The 18,827-nt window shown below is 37.5% G+C and overlaps 1 protein-coding gene across 1 annotated transcript in view; it reads left to right on the forward strand.

Moving 5' to 3' along the window:
* The window catches only part of TTC1 (tetratricopeptide repeat domain 1), a 33,340-nt gene that overhangs the window by 13,275 nt on the left and 1,238 nt on the right, over window positions 1–18,827 (forward strand). Inside the window, exons 4-7 of the mRNA XM_075056761.1 lie at window positions 1,133–1,245; window positions 3,281–3,317; window positions 5,046–5,194; window positions 11,346–11,400. Coding sequence (XP_074912862.1) covers window positions 1,133–1,245; window positions 3,281–3,317; window positions 5,046–5,194; window positions 11,346–11,400 — 354 coding nt within the window. The remainder of the gene's footprint in view (window positions 1–1,132; window positions 1,246–3,280; window positions 3,318–5,045; window positions 5,195–11,345; window positions 11,401–18,827) is intronic.

Here is an 18,827-nt window from a genome sequence, read left to right on the forward strand (position 1 = left end):
AGTAATAAATAACTGTACTAATGCTTTTAATTGAAAAACATAAAGGGAAAAGTGATTTTGACACCTACCTTTCATTTAATGTTCTGGTGGCTAGAGGATTCACAAAGAAACCAGGAAATGCAGATTCATACTTTCCACAGTCAGCAGGGACACAAGTAATTTCCCCTTCCCAGAAGTATACTCTAATAACCAGACAGTGGCCTTCCAGTTGGAGCTGTCTTATTGTGGGCTAAGAGAGCAAGATTCCTGGGGAATGATTTACCAATTCAGGCAAGCATCAGAGCAGGCAGAAGGGAACTGCTCAGACCATGAAAGCGGCAAGCTTGTAATGTTGGCTAAATCATCTTGTGAAGTCTCATCCATAGCCTCTTCATGACAAATTCTTCAGCACATCTTTTCAGTGTGCCTGTGCTTGCCAAAGTGCTTACTAATCAGAAATAACACAACCTTTTAAGCACCTGGATGGTCACCAGCTAATGTTCACAGAAAGAATTGCCCTGGTTTGAGGACAATGCACTTGTCAGCTGGCGAGCTGTTGTTCAGAGTCAGTATAGGGCCTTTTCACTCTTGACTCTACCTTTATTAGAAAATTAATAACTTGGTGGTAAACCACTGGTCCTTGCTTTAGACCAGACTTGATGACGGATGACCTTCAAGTGATAATGGGTTTGTGGTGACTGACCTTTAAGTCAGTCATTGAAGATGATGTGGCAAATAAAATATTGCCATAGCTGCTTTGAACAGGTATCGGTGCAGTGACGTGTTTCAGCACATGCTTCCTGTCAGATCAAGGATACACTTAATCTGAAGAGATTCTACCTCTAAGGCTGGTACTCAAATAGAATGACACAATTTCAGGGATGAGAATTATAAACACGTCATGCCGCACTTGTTACATTAAGCTCAGGACTGTATTTCTGCTTTTACAAGGGTGTTGATTTTAAAATAATTGTCATTGATCTATGTACTACTTAGTAATGTACTTTGTCTGAGAGCAGCTACTGATTCTGGTTTAATATTGCATCATATGTTGAGAAATGTTTCCAAAGAAATCCTAGCCATGTTGTTCACTGACTGTACTGCTATTTGAAATAAATTATCTGTTTTGGTTTTTTTGCTATTGCATCTGCAGACTATGGAGAGGCAGAAGACTCCTACACAAAGGCTCTGCAGATTTGTCCAGCCTGCTTCCAAAAAGATAGGGCTGTTTTATTTTCAAACAGAGCTGCTGCAAAAATGAAACAGGTGAATATTCTTTTTATTTTATGAAACACCATGTATTGATTATATGACAAATGCAATAATGAAGTCATTAGGGGTGCATAAAGGAGGGCAAAGGAATAAAGCTGTTTGCAGGTTTTGCTGCTTGCTCAGTCTGTCATGCTCCCAGTAGAAATGCTGGTATGCTTGGCTTTACTGAGGATTAATACAAACCTGAAAGTTGCAGTTGGAACAGCTGTTCAAAGTTGTTCTGCTGCATTATGTTAAAACCACTGATTTTTTCTTTCATTCTCTCTATTTTAATGAAATTCAAAGTTCATGTAGAACAGATGTCTTTGAGCATGTTTAGTGTATGCAGACCATGTATTAGATTGTATAGAATTGTAGCTAGTTAGTGTTTTTTTAAAAGCCTGGATTGTCATATACTTGTCTTCATTTAATTGGCTCAAATGCTTTGAGGCATAAGCAGGACTTCCTAAATAGGGCTTTATTAATTCAGTTAGTCTGCTTCCTTCACAGTTGCTATGTAGTAGGACAGACCTATATAGTAGGGCATGGTCTGCATAGAATGGCTGCAGCTTTCTTCATATGTTTTCTATTCCTTGACCAGGGACAGGTGCCCAGATGTTAACCAGAATCAGCAATAAACTTAAGTAGCCTGGAAGGCACAGAACACAATCTGTCTGAACAGAAACTTTCACTTCTTTAGAAAGAGGAGATACTAAGAATTCAGGAGAAATTACTCCCTATTTTTGCCTTTGTTTTTAAGATTAAATTATTATAGAAAAATAGCACAGTTAACTCCTATCCTCAGTTTACCCTCCAGCAAAGAGAACTTTCTTGCAGTTTTCCTCCAGTATTGAGACAGATGCAGCTCTGTTCAGAAATGTACCTTGCAGCCTTATTTAGGCATAAATAAATTCTTACTCAGCATAGAATATTCTTGTATGGCTAGAGTTATCTAACTTGCTGTTGGGATACTGAATTGTTTGAGCAGGCAAGGAAAAAATGGAGTAAAATCTGTAATAACAGATGCTGGAACCTTTCAAATATGAAAGCTGTAAACTGAAAAACCTCCTCATAATCCAGATGTTACCTATTGATATCACTGGGAAACTAATCCAGTAGCCCCCAACGGAGGCCAAGATGATAAAAGAACTGTGCACAAACTAGTGTATCTCACCAGGATAGATCAGTGGAACCTGACAGACCAATACATTACTCTGAAAATAGATTCATATTATTAATAACTTTCCCCATTAAGTTTGTTCTTCCATACCTGCTGCACCCATTTGCTTTGCACTACAATAAAAGCTTGTGAGGCATTCTCTTCTGAGACAGCTTCTGTTTTATGGAGGAGAAAATAGTTAGTTCCTTGGGTGTAGAAAGATTACTACCACTTAGATCAACAATACAAGCACAGAACAGCCTGCATTTTGGGTTGGGGGTTTTTTTAAGCCCTTTTAGTTTGGATGAAAATAGGATCTCTGTCTCAACTCTTTTGCTTTTTTTCTTGTTTCATTATAAGCAGATTGCCTGGCTGTCATCTTCTAACTATGGTTGTCTGGGTGCACTAAGATCTTGTCCCTACCACTTCTGGAAGCCTTATGCACTGTCCCTTGTAGAGAAAGCTGTATTAGTGCTAAAGGCAGTATCTGCTTTCCAAATGTGTTAGCTTGTACAGACAAGAATTTATCTGGGGCTCTTGGGAACTGTCTATTCCAACCCCTTAATTAATTGACAAAGGTAGAAAAGCTGTAGCTCGGTTAAGCCAAGGCCTGCAGATGTGACTCAGCCTTTTGACTGTAGCTTGCTGCCGGCTGTTCAGTGCAGACCGATTAGTGGGGCAGCCGTGCAGTTTGAACACTGGCAACCTTCACAGAGAGGAAGCTAATCACTGGTAAAGAGCTTTACATCAGAAGCAACGGTATGAAAAGCCTTGATTACATGAACATCCCAGTTCCTTGGAATGCCAGACAAACCTTTTTGCTTGCAATTGTAAATAATCTGTTTCACAAGAAATAGGATTTAAATATAACAAAACTATTTTGTATTCTAGGACAAGACGGAAGCTGCCCTAAGTGACTGCAGCAAAGGTATGACTTTTTTTTTTTCCTATGTGCTGCTCTTGTGCCAGATCTGTCATTCATAAATTATGCCATTTACTGCCTTACTGCAGAGCTGTAATTTTGGGCATAAGGGTCTTTAAAGAATTTAAAGAAAAGAATTCTTTATATTATTTATTTTGTAAAATGCCTATCAAACTTTTCCTGTCTGCAATAATTTACTTTCTATTCTCTTGTGCCAATAAGGCTGCTGTTTTACTTCGTTTTAATAGGGAGGTCTTTTCATTATGGAAGCTGTTTCCTTACACGTACTATTTTAAACCCATTTCCCCCTGCTATTCCCCCCCAGAACTTGGTTTAATCCCAGATTCCAAGAACCATGAGGCCTTACAGAATTAAAAGCATTATCAAGTCCCTTTTATGCAAGGCTTTTGCTTTGTCACAAGGGGTTATGCTCTCCTGTTCTTGTCCTGCATGGTTTTCTCTCTGCAGCTTCTGGTGAAATCATTTCAGCTGTGTATTGCTTTATTGCTTCCACCCACTCACCCATGCTTGAATATTTGTTAAACTCCCCATGACAGCTGGGGAAAAAGGTCCATGTTACCAATCAGAAAACTAATCCAATGGCTGCGTGCCAGTACTGCTTGTACCGTAAATATGAGTTTGTACATGCTAAAAGTATTCTTGAAGGTAACAAATTCTAGCTCGCCTCTGTCACTTTGTGGGTTTGCCATGTTTTGGTGGTGGTGCATTTTGAAAAACACTTCGGCTAATTTTGTAGTGGATGAAAGGGAATTGGTCTGCTTTGCAGCAGTGAGACTTAAACCTACCATCGCTTGACACTCCCCAGGGACTTGGCTTACAAACTGCAGTGCAACACTTGGAGCACAGCAGAGCAATTCACGCTAACCTGCAACTTGCTGACTGTAGCATTGTCTTTGTCCTTCCAGAAGAAATAAACTAGAATATGTAGCTAGATAATCCTTGATTTAATTGTCCCAAGAACCATTTTAATGGGTAAGTAATTATAAAGTGGGCAGTCTTTCATACTCCCTCTTTCTATGATGAAAAATGGATGAAGAAATTTTTGAGGAATCACCATTTGCAGGTTACTGTTAAGTTTAGCATTCAGTCTTAAGTGCATCTGTAAACACAGTAATGGCTGCCAAGGGAATAAGGAGAGGAAAAGCTTAAATTCAGTCAGTATGCCCCTCTAACTTGTAGAGCTAATATAACTGTTTGTGGATTCCCAACCCAATTTTGACTGTTTGATATTAAATTCAGAAGAACACCAGTAGTTCTGGAGTTTGTCTCAACTTGAACTGAGATAAGCAGGGAAACGCTTATTTTCCCTGCTGTGTGTGTCTTTAGGTATATTTAACTTTAGCTGTAATCTAATAATACACACTTATTAAATATACAAAAGTTGAAAAATATCTTACAGGTCCTTAAAATTTCTGAAGCATTACTTAGAATCTCTGCATATACAGTGTTGCAAAGTTAAATGTTTGTGCATTATAAATCACTTCTATCTGTGATAGCTTGTAGACGTTAAATGAAAGATGATCATTTGCATTAGACTTTCACAGGCAGATGTATGCCTTTTCTGAATTACGACTTAGCTTTTAAACTGTACTTGATTCTGAGCTAGCTACATTATAAAGATAACTATTCAGAATTTAATACACACTTAAGAATTCATTTGAGGGGTGTAGAAATGTTGCAGGTAAAATACTGTGCTTTGTTTTTGTTTTCTAGCAGTGGAATTAGATCCTAACTATATTAGAGCTTTGCTGAGGAGAGCAGAACTATATGAAAAAACAGAAAAACTAGATGAAGCTCTGGAAGATTATAAGGCAGTCCTAGAAAAAGACCCATCAGTTCATCAAGCCAGAGAAGCTTGCATGGTAAGCCTTTATAGTATACTTTGGCCTAACTTTAAACCAAGGTCTTCTCTTTCCTTTTCTAAATATTCAATGTTGTTTATGCAAGCATCTTCATATGAAGTGTTGATGACTTTTTTTTTTTTTTTTTTTTTGTCTGAGAGCGTAGTGGTTTTCTCATCTGGTTTTACGTAAGGAAGATTACATGAACTGCCACAACTTCCGTGACAAGTCTCTGGTCCATAAAGCATAGTCCTCTTTTTACCTCTGTAAAATGAGTGAAAGTAAATGTGTACTCTGAGCTGTAAGCATCTAATAACGTGTTTAGCTGTTGAATAGCACATGCACACACACGCTTCATTCTAGTTTTTGATTGAGGCTGTTAATTATATTTATGCATGTGCTAGAAAAGGTTGTCTGAACCACTGCTGCATTTTAGTAGCCATCATTTCAATACGGATCTGCAATTTGGAGATCAGAATACAAGCACCCTATTAACACAGTTCTTCCTAGCTGTTTAATTAGTGGGAGTCTGGTTTTCTTTCGGTAGAATTATTTATCTGATTGGTAAATTTGGAGTCAAATGCGTTTATGGCATAATTATAAAATAATTACTTTTTTTGATGACTTGATTATATAACTTTGAGAATGGCAAAGACAGGATTCTATCAGTCTGTATCTATGTCTGTATCTACTTTAAAATGTTGATATTTTTGTTTCTTTATTTATCTGTTTTCTGTCCTTGTTCTTTGCTACGCCTTGTGTGTATATTGGCCACTTCGAGTTATTTTACTAATAGTGACTGAAGTCTGCTATTAATCTTCAAAAACTTAGCCTTTCACTTGAAGAAAAAGGCACCTTGTGGTTGCAAACAGCACTCTCTCCTGATGCAGGTACTTTCTTTGTTCTAAAAAAAAACCAACCTGCAGCTTAGTACTGTGTTCCAGTGTCTGCTTTCACCACTTTCAATCAAATTACAAATACTTCAGACTTCAGCATTAAACATTCCTTGCAGAATCTTTGCCATATCTCTGTTAAGTGTAAGGAAATGCTTTAAAAGTTTCCTTGGCCTTTAGGATGTGTCAGTTTGGATAAAAAAGGTAAACCCCTAGCACTTCCTGAAATCCCAATCCAACATGTAAATAATCTCTACTCAATGGGAATTTAAAGTCACTGCCACAGCCTGCTGATTTGAGGTTTTAAGTAACTCTTTGTGTAAAATACCAGCAGGAAGTGATTTTTGTAGTGATATTTAGTATGTTAATGCTCAGTGTGGAAAATAGCTGGGGATTTCACAAGTTCAGAGAGTCTTTCACAAGGGTAACAAGAAGGGAAATTTATTTTGTGGAGAAAGCTCCTCTTACAGGCTGCTTGCTGTTCTTATTTTTGAAAAGAGTTTATGAAGGCTGTGTTGAAAGGACAAATGTGGTAGAGATGTAGCCAGACAGCCTGTGGTTTTGAAGGAAGATGTGCTAATGAAAGGTAGCAACTATAAAAAGTACAGTGGTGGTCACTTTTTATCAAAGTGGGAGCTTCAGGTCATGGTAGGTGAATGGTTTGCAAGCACCAGAGAGCCTGGGAAGAGCTGACCATCTTTTGCAGGGAAAACAACAGCCAAACTATTCTTTACTTCCATTTTAAGGTAAATGGATGCAATTTTAAAACGTAATTCTTAGTTGGGCACTCAAATCCATATGCCAATACTTGACTTTATTTATATCTGGTTAAATTTTCAAAGGGCATCATTATTTTAGTTCAGCTTCACATCAGTGAACCTGCAACGTGTTCTGCCCCATACAGAAAAAAAAATAAAATAATTTGCTTCACCCGCAATATTATCTCTAAAACCACTTTGAATATGTTGATGCAGAAATATTTTTTAAAGGCTTAGTTTTAATTGTTTTAACTCTCCATTTGGGAAAATAAATCATTAGTAGTGATTTCCCCCCCAACCACCACCTTTTCCCCATACTTTGGTGTTGTAAGTGACAGAACAGAAACTGCTTTTATAGCATATTAGACAAGAAGCCTTGCCTGAAATTACTTCCTTTGGGACTGCATCAGTTGCACTGATGGCAGAAAAATACTCTGCTTAACTGTTTAACTCCTGTTAGTGGTAAGGGTATGGTTTCACAAAGCAGCTAAACTGGTCTACTAACTACCTGCTGCTTACAAAGCTGTCCAGTTGCTTTCCTTGTGCTAGCACTGGTACTAGGTCATGTCCAACCCTAGGGGATGGCTGGTTCTATATACGAGTCTGGCAGACAACTAACTCTGCTAAAGGGAAAAACAGCAACAAGTGAGCAAAAAAGGCAGCAACCAAAAAGCCCCAAATAAATACTTTTATATTGCCTTGGCTTTTTGCAGTCAGACAAGTCCTACTGCAAATGCTAGTGAGAAGGAAAGCAGACATGGTCAAGGCAGTGCAGGTATTGGGGCCATCCGTTTTGGCAGCACCCACTGACAAGGTCAGTTTACTGTACTGTGAAACAACCCCCTGATGCTTGTTGCATGCATCTAGTTGCGAGCAGGAAAGCACTTTATCACCTAGCTCTTGGCAATGGCTTAATAAATGACAAGCTTGTCAAACATCGTTACTGCATGGGTAGCGAATGTGATCGGTCCATCACAGTCTAGAAAAGAGTATTTATGTTGGCCTTGTTTATAGTCTCCTAGCTGAGACTATGGCTTATTTGATTCAGGAATTCAGCCAAGGAGTCTGCTGACATTCATAAAGGAAACGATGGGGTTTAGTTTCTGTAGCTTGTAGTCTTCTAGCATTAGACTAGCTCCAGAGTGAGGCCTAGTGTAATCTAGCCAGTTACTTGGTAAAATAGTGTCTAAGGAGTGCATTTTAGCAGCTCATCATACAAGGAACAGCTGTGAAGATCAGACAGATTGTTATAAACTGCCAGTCAGGTTAATCTCCACAGATTAAGACTTTGGAACACTGTCGGTAGTTGGTACAAAATGTAAGGAGTTTAAAATACATATATTTTGGCTGCTTGGAACCCCCTGAAAGTAGAGATACTGTCCTTTATAGCTCTTGCAAAACCACAATTTTCTTTCAGTGAGTATGGCTCTAATAATCTCACAAAAGACCCCTTGCTCAGTAACCAGTGGAGATTTGGGCTAGAAGAGAATCGTAAACAATGCTGCTGTTCTTCCTGTCCATCTTTCAGGAATGATCAGTAATTTATTCTTAATTTTTGTAGCTGAGAAGTACAGAGGTTGACTGTTACATATACCTTCTGCTCCTTGACCTCATTTTACTAGGCAGAGGCTTTAGGCTCACATGTGGTGCAGAACACTTTGTACAAAATGCCCTCAATTTACACTGCACTGGGAGTTAGGACATTCTGCCCTGAGTTGGTTCTGTTCTTTGTTAAGTTTCAGAGTAGAAGCAATCTTTTGAGGCTGAAACTTAAAAGTCCCCTCTTGAAAAATTGTTAAGGAAATACTGACAGCTAGTTTTACACTTTTTAAAATATTCATAATAAACTTCTGAATTTCATAATAAAAAAACAATTCCATCTGTAATGTTGACTCCACATATGTGGTTAACATATCTGATGTGTAGGAGACTAAGAAGCTTTGCTTTATTGTAAAATGCATTGTGCTCTGCAGAAATATCGCAGCTTTTTTCCCCCTCACTGGTAATGAAAATGATGCATCAAGAGAATCTGCATATTAGCTTCCTATGCTGTTAGAGCAAATCTTTCTCCTTCCTGTACATACAAAATATTTCAGATACAGCTTTAGGGCATGTCATGATCTTGTTAAATGACAGTTTAAAAATACTAAATACACAGTAGTTCTTTGCTTTGATTCCTGATTTGGTAGCTGCACTAAAATTTCAATACTGTTTATATTTTAGGAGTACAGTGCTAGTGTTCTGATTTAAATCCTAGTGTCATACACTTTAGTTACTTTTGACATATTCAATGCCAGATTAAACAGTTTGAAATTAAAAGGTTTTGTGGTCAAATAACCCCTATTGATGCTTTCCCAGAAAGTGTTTAATTATATGGTATCAATCTTTAGGTTTTGTTTTTAGCAGGTGTGTAACAGTGTTGTGTGAATTTTAGCTTCAGCACAGTTTTTGAGGGATTGGCAGGCCAGATAAACTTATTTACCAAAAGAAGCTGTACTTTGAGGTAAGTATCATAGACACCAGATAAATAGCTGTCCTTACAGACACCTTTCTACAGATAACTAACCTTGCAAATACATTTCTGGAGTGAGAAATGCTGAGTCTTTACAATAGTAGTATTCAGACAGACAAAACATGGAGTATGTATTTCAGATCAAGGATTTGTGTCATTTCCTGCTAAAGCCTAATGTCCAAATGTGAGAGAGACACGCTATATGTGCCAAACTTGTCCAAGATTCAGCAAATCTCACAACCACAATGCAAACTGAATTTAGAGCCTGGGGATATCCACACATGTTTTCATGCAGGCAGCTTAGGTCCAGATCTGCACCCAACTTAATAAGCCCCTCTGGGTCAGCAGGAGTCAGATGAGGTCTGACTGGGCTAATTAGATCTGGCTCACTGGTGGTGATGCTGGGCCTGGGCTAGTTTCAAGCTTAGCCATCCATGTATATCTGCATTCTATTCCTTAGTGCTTGTTTTTCTGTTTTTTTTCTGGGGTATACCACCTCTCTTCCCCATCAGTATAGAAAATGAACTGTATTTGCCAGTGTTCACCAGTGTATCCTGCATTGAAGAGGAGAGGAATAGCCAGGCAGCTTTTTCTTGAGATGAACATCTTATCTCACTGTGGGAATGATATCAGGATGACAAACCTATCCATGATGACTGGAGCTATAAATGACAGGAAGGAACAAGATTAGGAAATGAATTCTTTAACTATGTTGAGAAGCCAATTATCACAAGGCATGTGTATCAGGAGTGAATTCCACACCTGTTACCATAGTCTGCAACTGTAATTAATTTACTGATAGCACCATTACAGCAGATCTGTCTTATTTGCTATGACCTCCACAAGCAGAGACAGCATAGTTATGCATATAATTGCATGCTGAACTGCCAGAATCATACAGTAATAAGCATAGTATAAAGGCTTGAAATAGTACTTCTGAAAAATATGAAAAAAATATGTGTGAAAAGTGACAGTCATTTGTAATATATTTTGTTTCAATGTTGTATTTAACTGATGTATAGAAAATGCACAATTTAAATGATACAATGGTAAATTTAGTTGTAGTGAATATAAAGTTCTAATTAAAAATGATTACAATCATATAGCACAACACCAGTACTGTGTAAGGATGGAAGGTGAGTCACAGCTGTTCCAGGCATAAATGGGAATCTCAAATCGTTAGGAATGTGTGGACCATGCAGTTATGTAATGCTCATTAGAAACGTGATAAGTTTGTGATGGCGCAACAGATTTTAACACTAGTGCCACCTCTGAGAAAGGGAAAAGCACATTAATGAACTGTTACTTGGACTAGTACCTTGCTCAGGATGAACTGCTGGAGTTCCCTCCCCATGATGACCTGCCAAATCAAGGCCCGCATTTATAATACCCTCTCCTCCTCAGAACTATGCAATATATTGCGTAATAAGATGTTGCTCATTAAGCAATGCCCTGAAGTTCATAGACAGTTAATTCAGTGATCTTCTGATAAAATATTTATATTTAGATGATCTTCATGTTTTCACACTGTGAATTTCCCTGAAGTGTGATGCCACTGAGAACAGACTTTATGGATGTTTTGCTTTTTACACCTGTGTTTACATTCAGAAGTCAAATGCTGTGCTTGCTTAGTTCCTCTAGCCTCTCTTACCAAATTTATTGCATGCAGCAGAGGAAATAGGGCTAAAATATACTTTAATTGTAAGTCTCAAATTCCATAAACTTTTCAGTTAAAATTCCAAGCAAACAAATCAGATCTCTTTTTCAGCAGTAAAAATGTATGCCTATATGGAACCTGCGCTTACAAGTTACAACTTATGGTTTATGTGAACTGATGTCATAGGATGAATTACAGGTTTTCAAAATAAGATGAAAGTGTAGTTTGACATAAGGACTCCTTTTAAGCTATAAACAGTGTATACTGGGTATGTGTGTGAAAATTCCATTAGTTTAACCTACAATATTATTGAAAGCATAGGTCTGATTCCAATTTTTATCTCTCTCCACAGCGATTACCTAGACAAATTGAAGAGCGGAATGAAAAATTAAAGAAAGAAATGTTAGGTAAGTAACATGTACATATAACTTGCATAATAATCTTCATAGTCTACTAGAAAAACAAAAATGCATGAGCAGAATCTCTTGTATAATTTAAAGAAGGTAAATCTTAAAGGAAATACTTGTTCTGTGTTAAACAAAACTCCCAATTTCTTCATACTTCTCTATTGCTTGGTTTCACCTGCAGTAAGTTCTAGCCAAATAATTCTCCCACACATAAAAGGCTATTAGTTAAATTTAAAGAAAGAATACTCAAGACCTTCTAAAACAATTTAATACAGATGCATGTAAAAGCAGGGGGAAATGGTTTGAAACAGACCAACTGCTCTGCCCTTTCTCTCTGCAAGTAAACCTTCAAAGGAAGCATTCCCATGAAAGGAATAAAACAGGGTTTTCACTAAACCTTTACATAAAAGAAGTCAACCAGCTGTAATAACTGAGCATGTTTGATCTTGTGTCTGAAGAAATAAATTTGGTCATTTGTAGCACTTCCAACCTATAGACCTCCAAGTCTTTATGTTTATCTTGATTTATATAGTATTTCAGTTCTGTTTGTTTGGAGGCTGAATTAGACCTACCTAGTGTTACAAACTGGCATCTGGCCTTGCTAGGAGTGGAATTAGATTTCCTAACTGCATAACTCGTTGTCTCTTGACTTTTTACGATTCTATACCAAAGGATACTATTGACTTTACTTGTTTGTAGAAAAAAGAATTTAATTAATATAACTCATTTGAATGTATGTGCCCCCATCATCATGTTGTGTGGTATTGTTTGGATAATATCTTAACTAGATTGATGTATTTCAGAAGGATAACTATTTAAATAAGATTGCGCAAGCAAGATTGATTTTCATGTGTAATATTAAGTATAAAGCACTTCCTTGCACCACTCACAGGGTTATGGTTAAACAAACAGTTTGGGGGGGGGGGAGGACCTCCTGCCCAAAAAAAGACTACTGTCAACATTGTCTACTGTCTTGTAGTTAAGAGAGTTTGTTAATTCTTATAGGTTCAGACACTACCTAAGTCAAACTGATATTCTGGTTCTTTTTAAAATGAGTTTTTATATAATCTTTTCATTTGTACTGTTTAGAAAATCCACACAAAAGAGCAAGGACAAATTACAGTATAAGATAAACTAATTGTACCTAACCTGTTTCAGAAATAGCTTCAATAGTTATCTGTTTACTCATTCTAGGTGTGACAAGTAGTAGCTGAAATGCTATTTTAAGATGAGTAGGCTTTGAGGGTTTGGGATGGGAAAGGGGAAGACAGTGTTTTGCTATTCTGCAGAGAATCAGGTTAAACTAAGTCTGTCTTGCATACTGTAACACTAATTCTTAAAATATTTTGGAAGAAGAGACTGTTTCAAGGGCTTATGCTGAAGCTGGTATTTTTCTTTATTTTTTTTTCTTGCTGTGCAGGGAGTCTGATTTGCTCTTGCTTTGTACCTGTTTTGACCTAGTCAAGTTGCAGTGAGGCTTTCTAGAGCTTTACATCATCAGATTCTGTTTCCACCGTTGTGCTTAGAACAAGCCATAAATAAAGAAGGTTAAGTGTCATAGTGCTATAAACAAATGACAAATACAAAAAATCTCCAGAAGGATCATGCCCATTTGTAGGACATGGGATGGGTTTCAACAAAAAATAATATGATAACAATTTCTAATCTTTTTTGAACTCTCCCTTTGTACCATTGTTACCCATGTCTAAAGGGCCTCACTAATCACAAGGGACTATACTGAAACAATAAATCCAGCTTTATAAACTGTCATTACAAACCTAGTTCTATACTGCTAATTTTTGCCTAGAAAAGCATTCATCCAGTGGCAGTTAGGATTTCAGAACTAAATTCCTCTTTTGGGAACCAGTTCAGGCTGTTTATATTGGGATTCTCAAGAAAGGAATCCCTTCTCGATGTTACATACATGCAAGGAGATACACTGATGTTTACTGGTGTAAGCAGCCAGGGAAACCAGACTAAGAGTGGGGTAGTACAGCATATAACCCTATGTTCATCCACAACCTTTGCATGCAACAAGATTCATATAAATTGTCACATATATTGTTAAAATTATATGGTGTCAATTGGGCAGGTGGTATTTTATTCTTAGCACTGCTTGTGATCACTAGTGTAACACAAATGGAGGATTTTTTTCTATAATACATTCTCTTAATAGAACATTTGAAATTAAGTTAGGAATATGAGCAGTAACCAGACTAATTTTTTTAAGTGTTATAAAATTCTCTGTATCTTATTGGTAAGAGAGATAGCATTAGCATTAGGAACCAATGATGGAGGCCTGGGAATTAAATACCTCCCAAGGTTTACAGAATGCTGCTGTTCTGTCTGAGGTCAAGTAAAAACCCTTAAAATTGAAAAAGGGGAATTAAATGAGAGTTGTGGAAGGAGTGAAAGAAAACAAACTTGATATAGTGTGGTGGTTAAAAGATTTCTTTGGATTGTTTTTGTTGTACGATGTATTTGTTTTAAGCTGTTTCAACTTTTCTATTTCAAGAACTTTGTTAGTGCTATTTACCGAGTACTGTGTCAGAATAGACAATTGCTTATGGTAATCTGTTAAAAGTTTACCTGACTACTGGTTAAGTAGTGCCAGGTGTGCAAGGATTCATTCTTGCCTTCTCACAGGGGAGTCCGCTCAGGTGTCTGAGTTGTACCCCAGATTCTTTGGTTTCAGTAGAGCAAGTCAGATGCGTCCTAATAGTACCAGGCTAGGCCTACTCCAGGAGCACTGACACTAAGTTTAAATTCATCACCAACAAAATCTTTAGAAAGAATGTCACAGTTCATGCTTTGGCTCCTTTGAAGTTTGGATATTGAATTGAATTTTTATTTTAGTCAATGAATCAGCCAGTAATGTTTTTTCTAGGTTTTTATTCTTTCAATTAAAACTAAGTCCTGGTATACCCAACTAACTAACACTGTCATGAAAACTGGAGCTTTGTACAAACAAACCAAAATAAATGGAGTGCATCTTCCTCCTTCCCCAAGTGTGTTTCCTGTTTTCCAGTGCTACAGCTCATTACCACATAGTTTGTCAGAAGCTGAAACCACTTCTTAAGTGATTGTGTGTAAATAAATCAGAGTACACATTCTTGGCTGGATTTTTCTTCCAGACTACCTAACTATGAATTCTTGTGTGCAAGTGGTAGTGCATGTGATTGAAGTTGATGTCACTAGAAAAAGCATGTTTTGTTGCCAAACCAACTCTATTTCTGCTATGTGTTCTGCAAGGGTCTAACTTTTCCAAAGCTGGCATTTGTGTTTAAATTATTTTCCTATTTTCCATTCAGCCTTTGCAGGTTAGTGCTGCTGCTTGCCACTGATGTTTGCTCAGTACAAGCTAACCTCTGAATTTCACGTTAAAGAAAGCTTAACTTACAGCACACTTTAAAGTAGCTTTTAAATCCACGTGGCTCTTTCCCTTTATGCTTTCTTAATGTGAGCGTCCTCTGCCTTAGTAATTGCCCAGGATGTGAGCATATACTGACTATCTTCTGTGTTCTTTTTTATTTCTCTTCTGACTTTAAAGCCAAAGATTTCCAGCTATTGTGCAACAAGCTAGTCTTGTTTAGAGAAACTGTAATTATTGTGATAACTAGGACCAGCTCCTTTGGGGAGAGGGTGTGAAAAGAGGGGAAGTTTGGAATAGTTTTAGCAAGATTTAGCAGCTTAGGGGCTGTGACAACAATAGTTTTCTGCATAGCTACAGGGGAGCCAAGTATATTGGATGTAAAAAAATCGGATGGAACATATGCCAATCTGTGTAACCCATCTTATACACACAGAGTTCATCAAGTCTAATCAAAAACTATGGGGACTTTCAGTTTAAGTTATAAATGAGTGCATTCCAGAAAACAGTGAAATGTACTTGATTATCAATGTGATTAATGGGAAGGCCTATCAGAGCGTATCACCTGGGCCTTCCTGCCAATAAGAGATTTTTCCAGCTACTTGAGATCAGCAAAGATATTTATTAGGCTTAATGCCCAGAGAATTAGTTGCTTTTTTTTTTTGATACTGAAGGATATGTTGTATTTGCAACTAAGCTGCTAAACCCCAGCACTGTATATAGGGAGGTCACTTTAAATAGTTCAAATTGGAGCTAATACATACTTTTAATTCAGTCCTCACTTACCATTTAGGGAAGGGAAAAGGATTTGCCCTTGCTCTTTTAATTGCTTAAGAGATGTTGTTGGTAATACAGAAAGTTATACAAAGATGAAACCTCATCAGGAAATTTGTCTTTTATCCAAAAAAAATTCTTAACACGAACAATATCTAGCTTTTCAACTTCCAAACACCACATTAACGCTAGCAACTATACTAGAATTATTGCCAGAAGGTCTGAATAGCAATTAATTTTGGCTGTTATGTCTTAATGTAAATCATAAGAAATCTTTTCGTGCATCTGCCTTTTGCAACAGGATGTTAAATTGCAGTTAGGTGAGTAATGAATCACAGACTTCTGAGCCCTAAATTGATTTTTACCAGTTAGTTTTCTGGTTAAGGTCTGAATATCATTTTGCTGAAAAAACTTAATATGCTGGAGTTCCAGGTGAAATGTAGACATAGGCTCTCTAAAATGTAAAGAACAAGATCTTTTCTATGAAAATACCGTCTCAAAGATGAGAATGTGACCCTGCTTGGGGACAAGTGAGTGTTTGATTGCTGAGAACTCTTTGCAGCTGAGTCACAGCTCCACATGCCTTTTTCCTTCCTTCAAGCACAGTCTGTGTTTTAAGAGAGCTTTTCTTTGGGGGGAGGGGAAGGATGGACTTAACTACAGATCTTAATTTAGGGATGAAAGGAAAGTGGGGGAGGAGGAAATAGTGCTTTCCTACAATGATGGGTTTATGTGCGCCAAGACAGCAGGAGCAGTGCTTGGGGCTTGAGTTCCCGGAAAAGGCAAGGCTTTCTTCTGCTTCATTACCAATTTATTAAATGTGGCTGCACCAAAAGGCATTGCTGTATGTGGATTTAAGTGATAGAACAGGAAGGTGACCTATGACTGTATTGTTTTAATTATTCAGTCACAGTGAGATGAAGATTAAAGTATTAAATATATCATATGGTCTTTAGCTTCTCCCCAAGAGCTGGCCTAGCTACAAGCAAGAATACCAAGGCAGTTGTTCTGTGTTTATTGGCTCCTTGTATGACCGGAAAAGAGCTATCGTACTAACTCCAATTAGAAAAGACCTTTCACAGTTTCCTGAAACAGGCAAACTCGTCTGCCTGCTTCTGAGCCAGCTGCAGTGCCTGGATAACTTCTGAACTGTTTACAACTGACTCTAGCAATGCCACACTATGCCAGGATTCTTCCACCAGTAGACAAAGACACTTTTCACCCCAAACCTGAAGCTAAGCAATGACCAAATGTTTGTCTTGAAGTACAATAGCAACTATTCATCCCAGTCATAGAGATGCTATGAACAACTTTATAGTTTTATAACCAAAATGCTTTTAGGATGCAGTATGAAATTATGAACTTAATAGTTAATTTGGCTTAAACAGGGTATAGCTTAGGAAAAAAACTCCACCACCAGTACAAAGAAGCTAATCCTAGCTGAGCCACTCACTGGAATGACTTCAGCCAGAGCATTCAACCACCCCATCTGTTAATCCACACAGAAAAAAAAAAAAAAATCAAAATGAAGAAAAATCCTGTCTCACCAACTACCTGTTTTTGTTGGGTAAGGTGGTCTTTTTTTTCCTTGTGTAAGGCCATGGAATTTCTATGTTGACTCTCAAAGACCAATCTTGCTTTAAAATAATTACACAGACCTCTGAAAGAAACCCAGTTGTGAACTAGCACTTTGATGCAAGATCTTAATTATTTTGCCATATTTAGGAGTACCATAGTAATGCTGTTAGTTTCTTTATGCAGGACTGAGTTGTTCCTTAGAATAAAATGCTTACATTTTTCCCCACCTATTGTTTGTTTTTGTATATTCTGTGAATGTGTTCAAAAAAGCTCCCCCTGCCCCAATTCAATTTTGAAAATGTGACTGAAGAAATAGCATATTTTGGTTTATGGTGGTGATTGTGTTTAACCTGTCTTGAACTGTCGCTAGATTGTAAGAGATAAGGGGCATGCTTCCATGAGGTAAATTCAGACTTGGATATGATTTCTGTTTAAAGCACGGTCACAGGCCTGCAGTGTCATTCAAGGCAAATCTCTTGATCTGTTTGTACTCCATTTGTGCAACATAAATGCTACTTGTCTTTTTCTGTAAAGAACTTCTATAGGGCTTTGCTCCTTATGTTTCTGTACTTCTTTATCACTGCTGTGAAGTTACTGCTTCAGTATGGCTTAGGAACAAAGCCTGAACTAAATTCTGGCTGGTGCATTGTAGTGAGGAAACTTACTTAATAGCAGTAGTGATGATTGCACTGCTGGGCAGAAAAAGGGTTTTCAAACAAACAAAAGACCTTAAGAAAAGCAAAGAAACTAAATGATAAGTGTTCGTATGACTTTGCAGTTAGATTCTAATATGTTAGTTTAGAAGTAGAAATAAAGGTGAAGGTGACTAGAATAACAGAGATGTTTCTCATGACTTTAAGGTGGCTTGCTGAAAACAGACACATGCAGGTAGGAATAGGTGTGGCATTTGCACATTTTAGTTACGTGATTATGACTACTTCAAGTTGCTCAGCTGGATTTCCTGTGTGCCAGCTATTGTCACTTTTTCCCCACCCTGTGCATGCACAAATCTCTCAGCAAAACAAAATCCATCACCTTGAAGAATCTAGTAAAGGTAGAAGGCTTTTGAAAGGTGGTGTGTAACCTGTGGATGCAAACCTAGAGTAGGCTTTAACTTGTCCAAACTTCTCCTGTTTGTCCTTTGGGAAATTAGTCTACAATTCTGCATTGAAGCCAGGAGGAAAATCATGTTTTTCTTGGAAAACTGACCATCTTCCTCCTTTGTCTTGTCATGCCAGGTGCTCAGTTAGCTTGTGTTCAGTCAATGTTGAAGTTGTTACCTCTGCTTCTTATTTAATTTTATGCATTTTATCTATTCTATCATCTCTATATAGGTAAGATTTTTTTAAAAAGGGTATCCTTTTGTTGCCCTTCCCCTTTTATAGGTGGTAGCAAGATTCATTTTCTAGAGTCAGAAGACATGTATGATACATATATATTGATAGAAGCCTTTAGATTTTACTAACTGTCATACCCAATGTATATTTAACAATGCTTGTTAAATAATAGTTGTTTAGAGCTCTTAGCAGTGGTTAAGTTAGTCCTGGAGAACTGTAGTTTTGAAAGTGAGTTAAACTGCTGAGGTTTTTTTGCAGGCAAAATGGCTGTGAAGTTGTACGCTTCAGATGGGACTGCGTAGTTTGCAGGTGCAAACACAGTTGGAAGGATGAATTTGTTTTATTTTTCTTTATATCAATATACAGAT

Source organism: Buteo buteo, chromosome 24, assembly GCF_964188355.1.
Source record: "Buteo buteo chromosome 24, bButBut1.hap1.1, whole genome shotgun sequence".
Classification (NCBI taxonomy): Eukaryota; Metazoa; Chordata; class Aves; order Accipitriformes; family Accipitridae; genus Buteo; species Buteo buteo.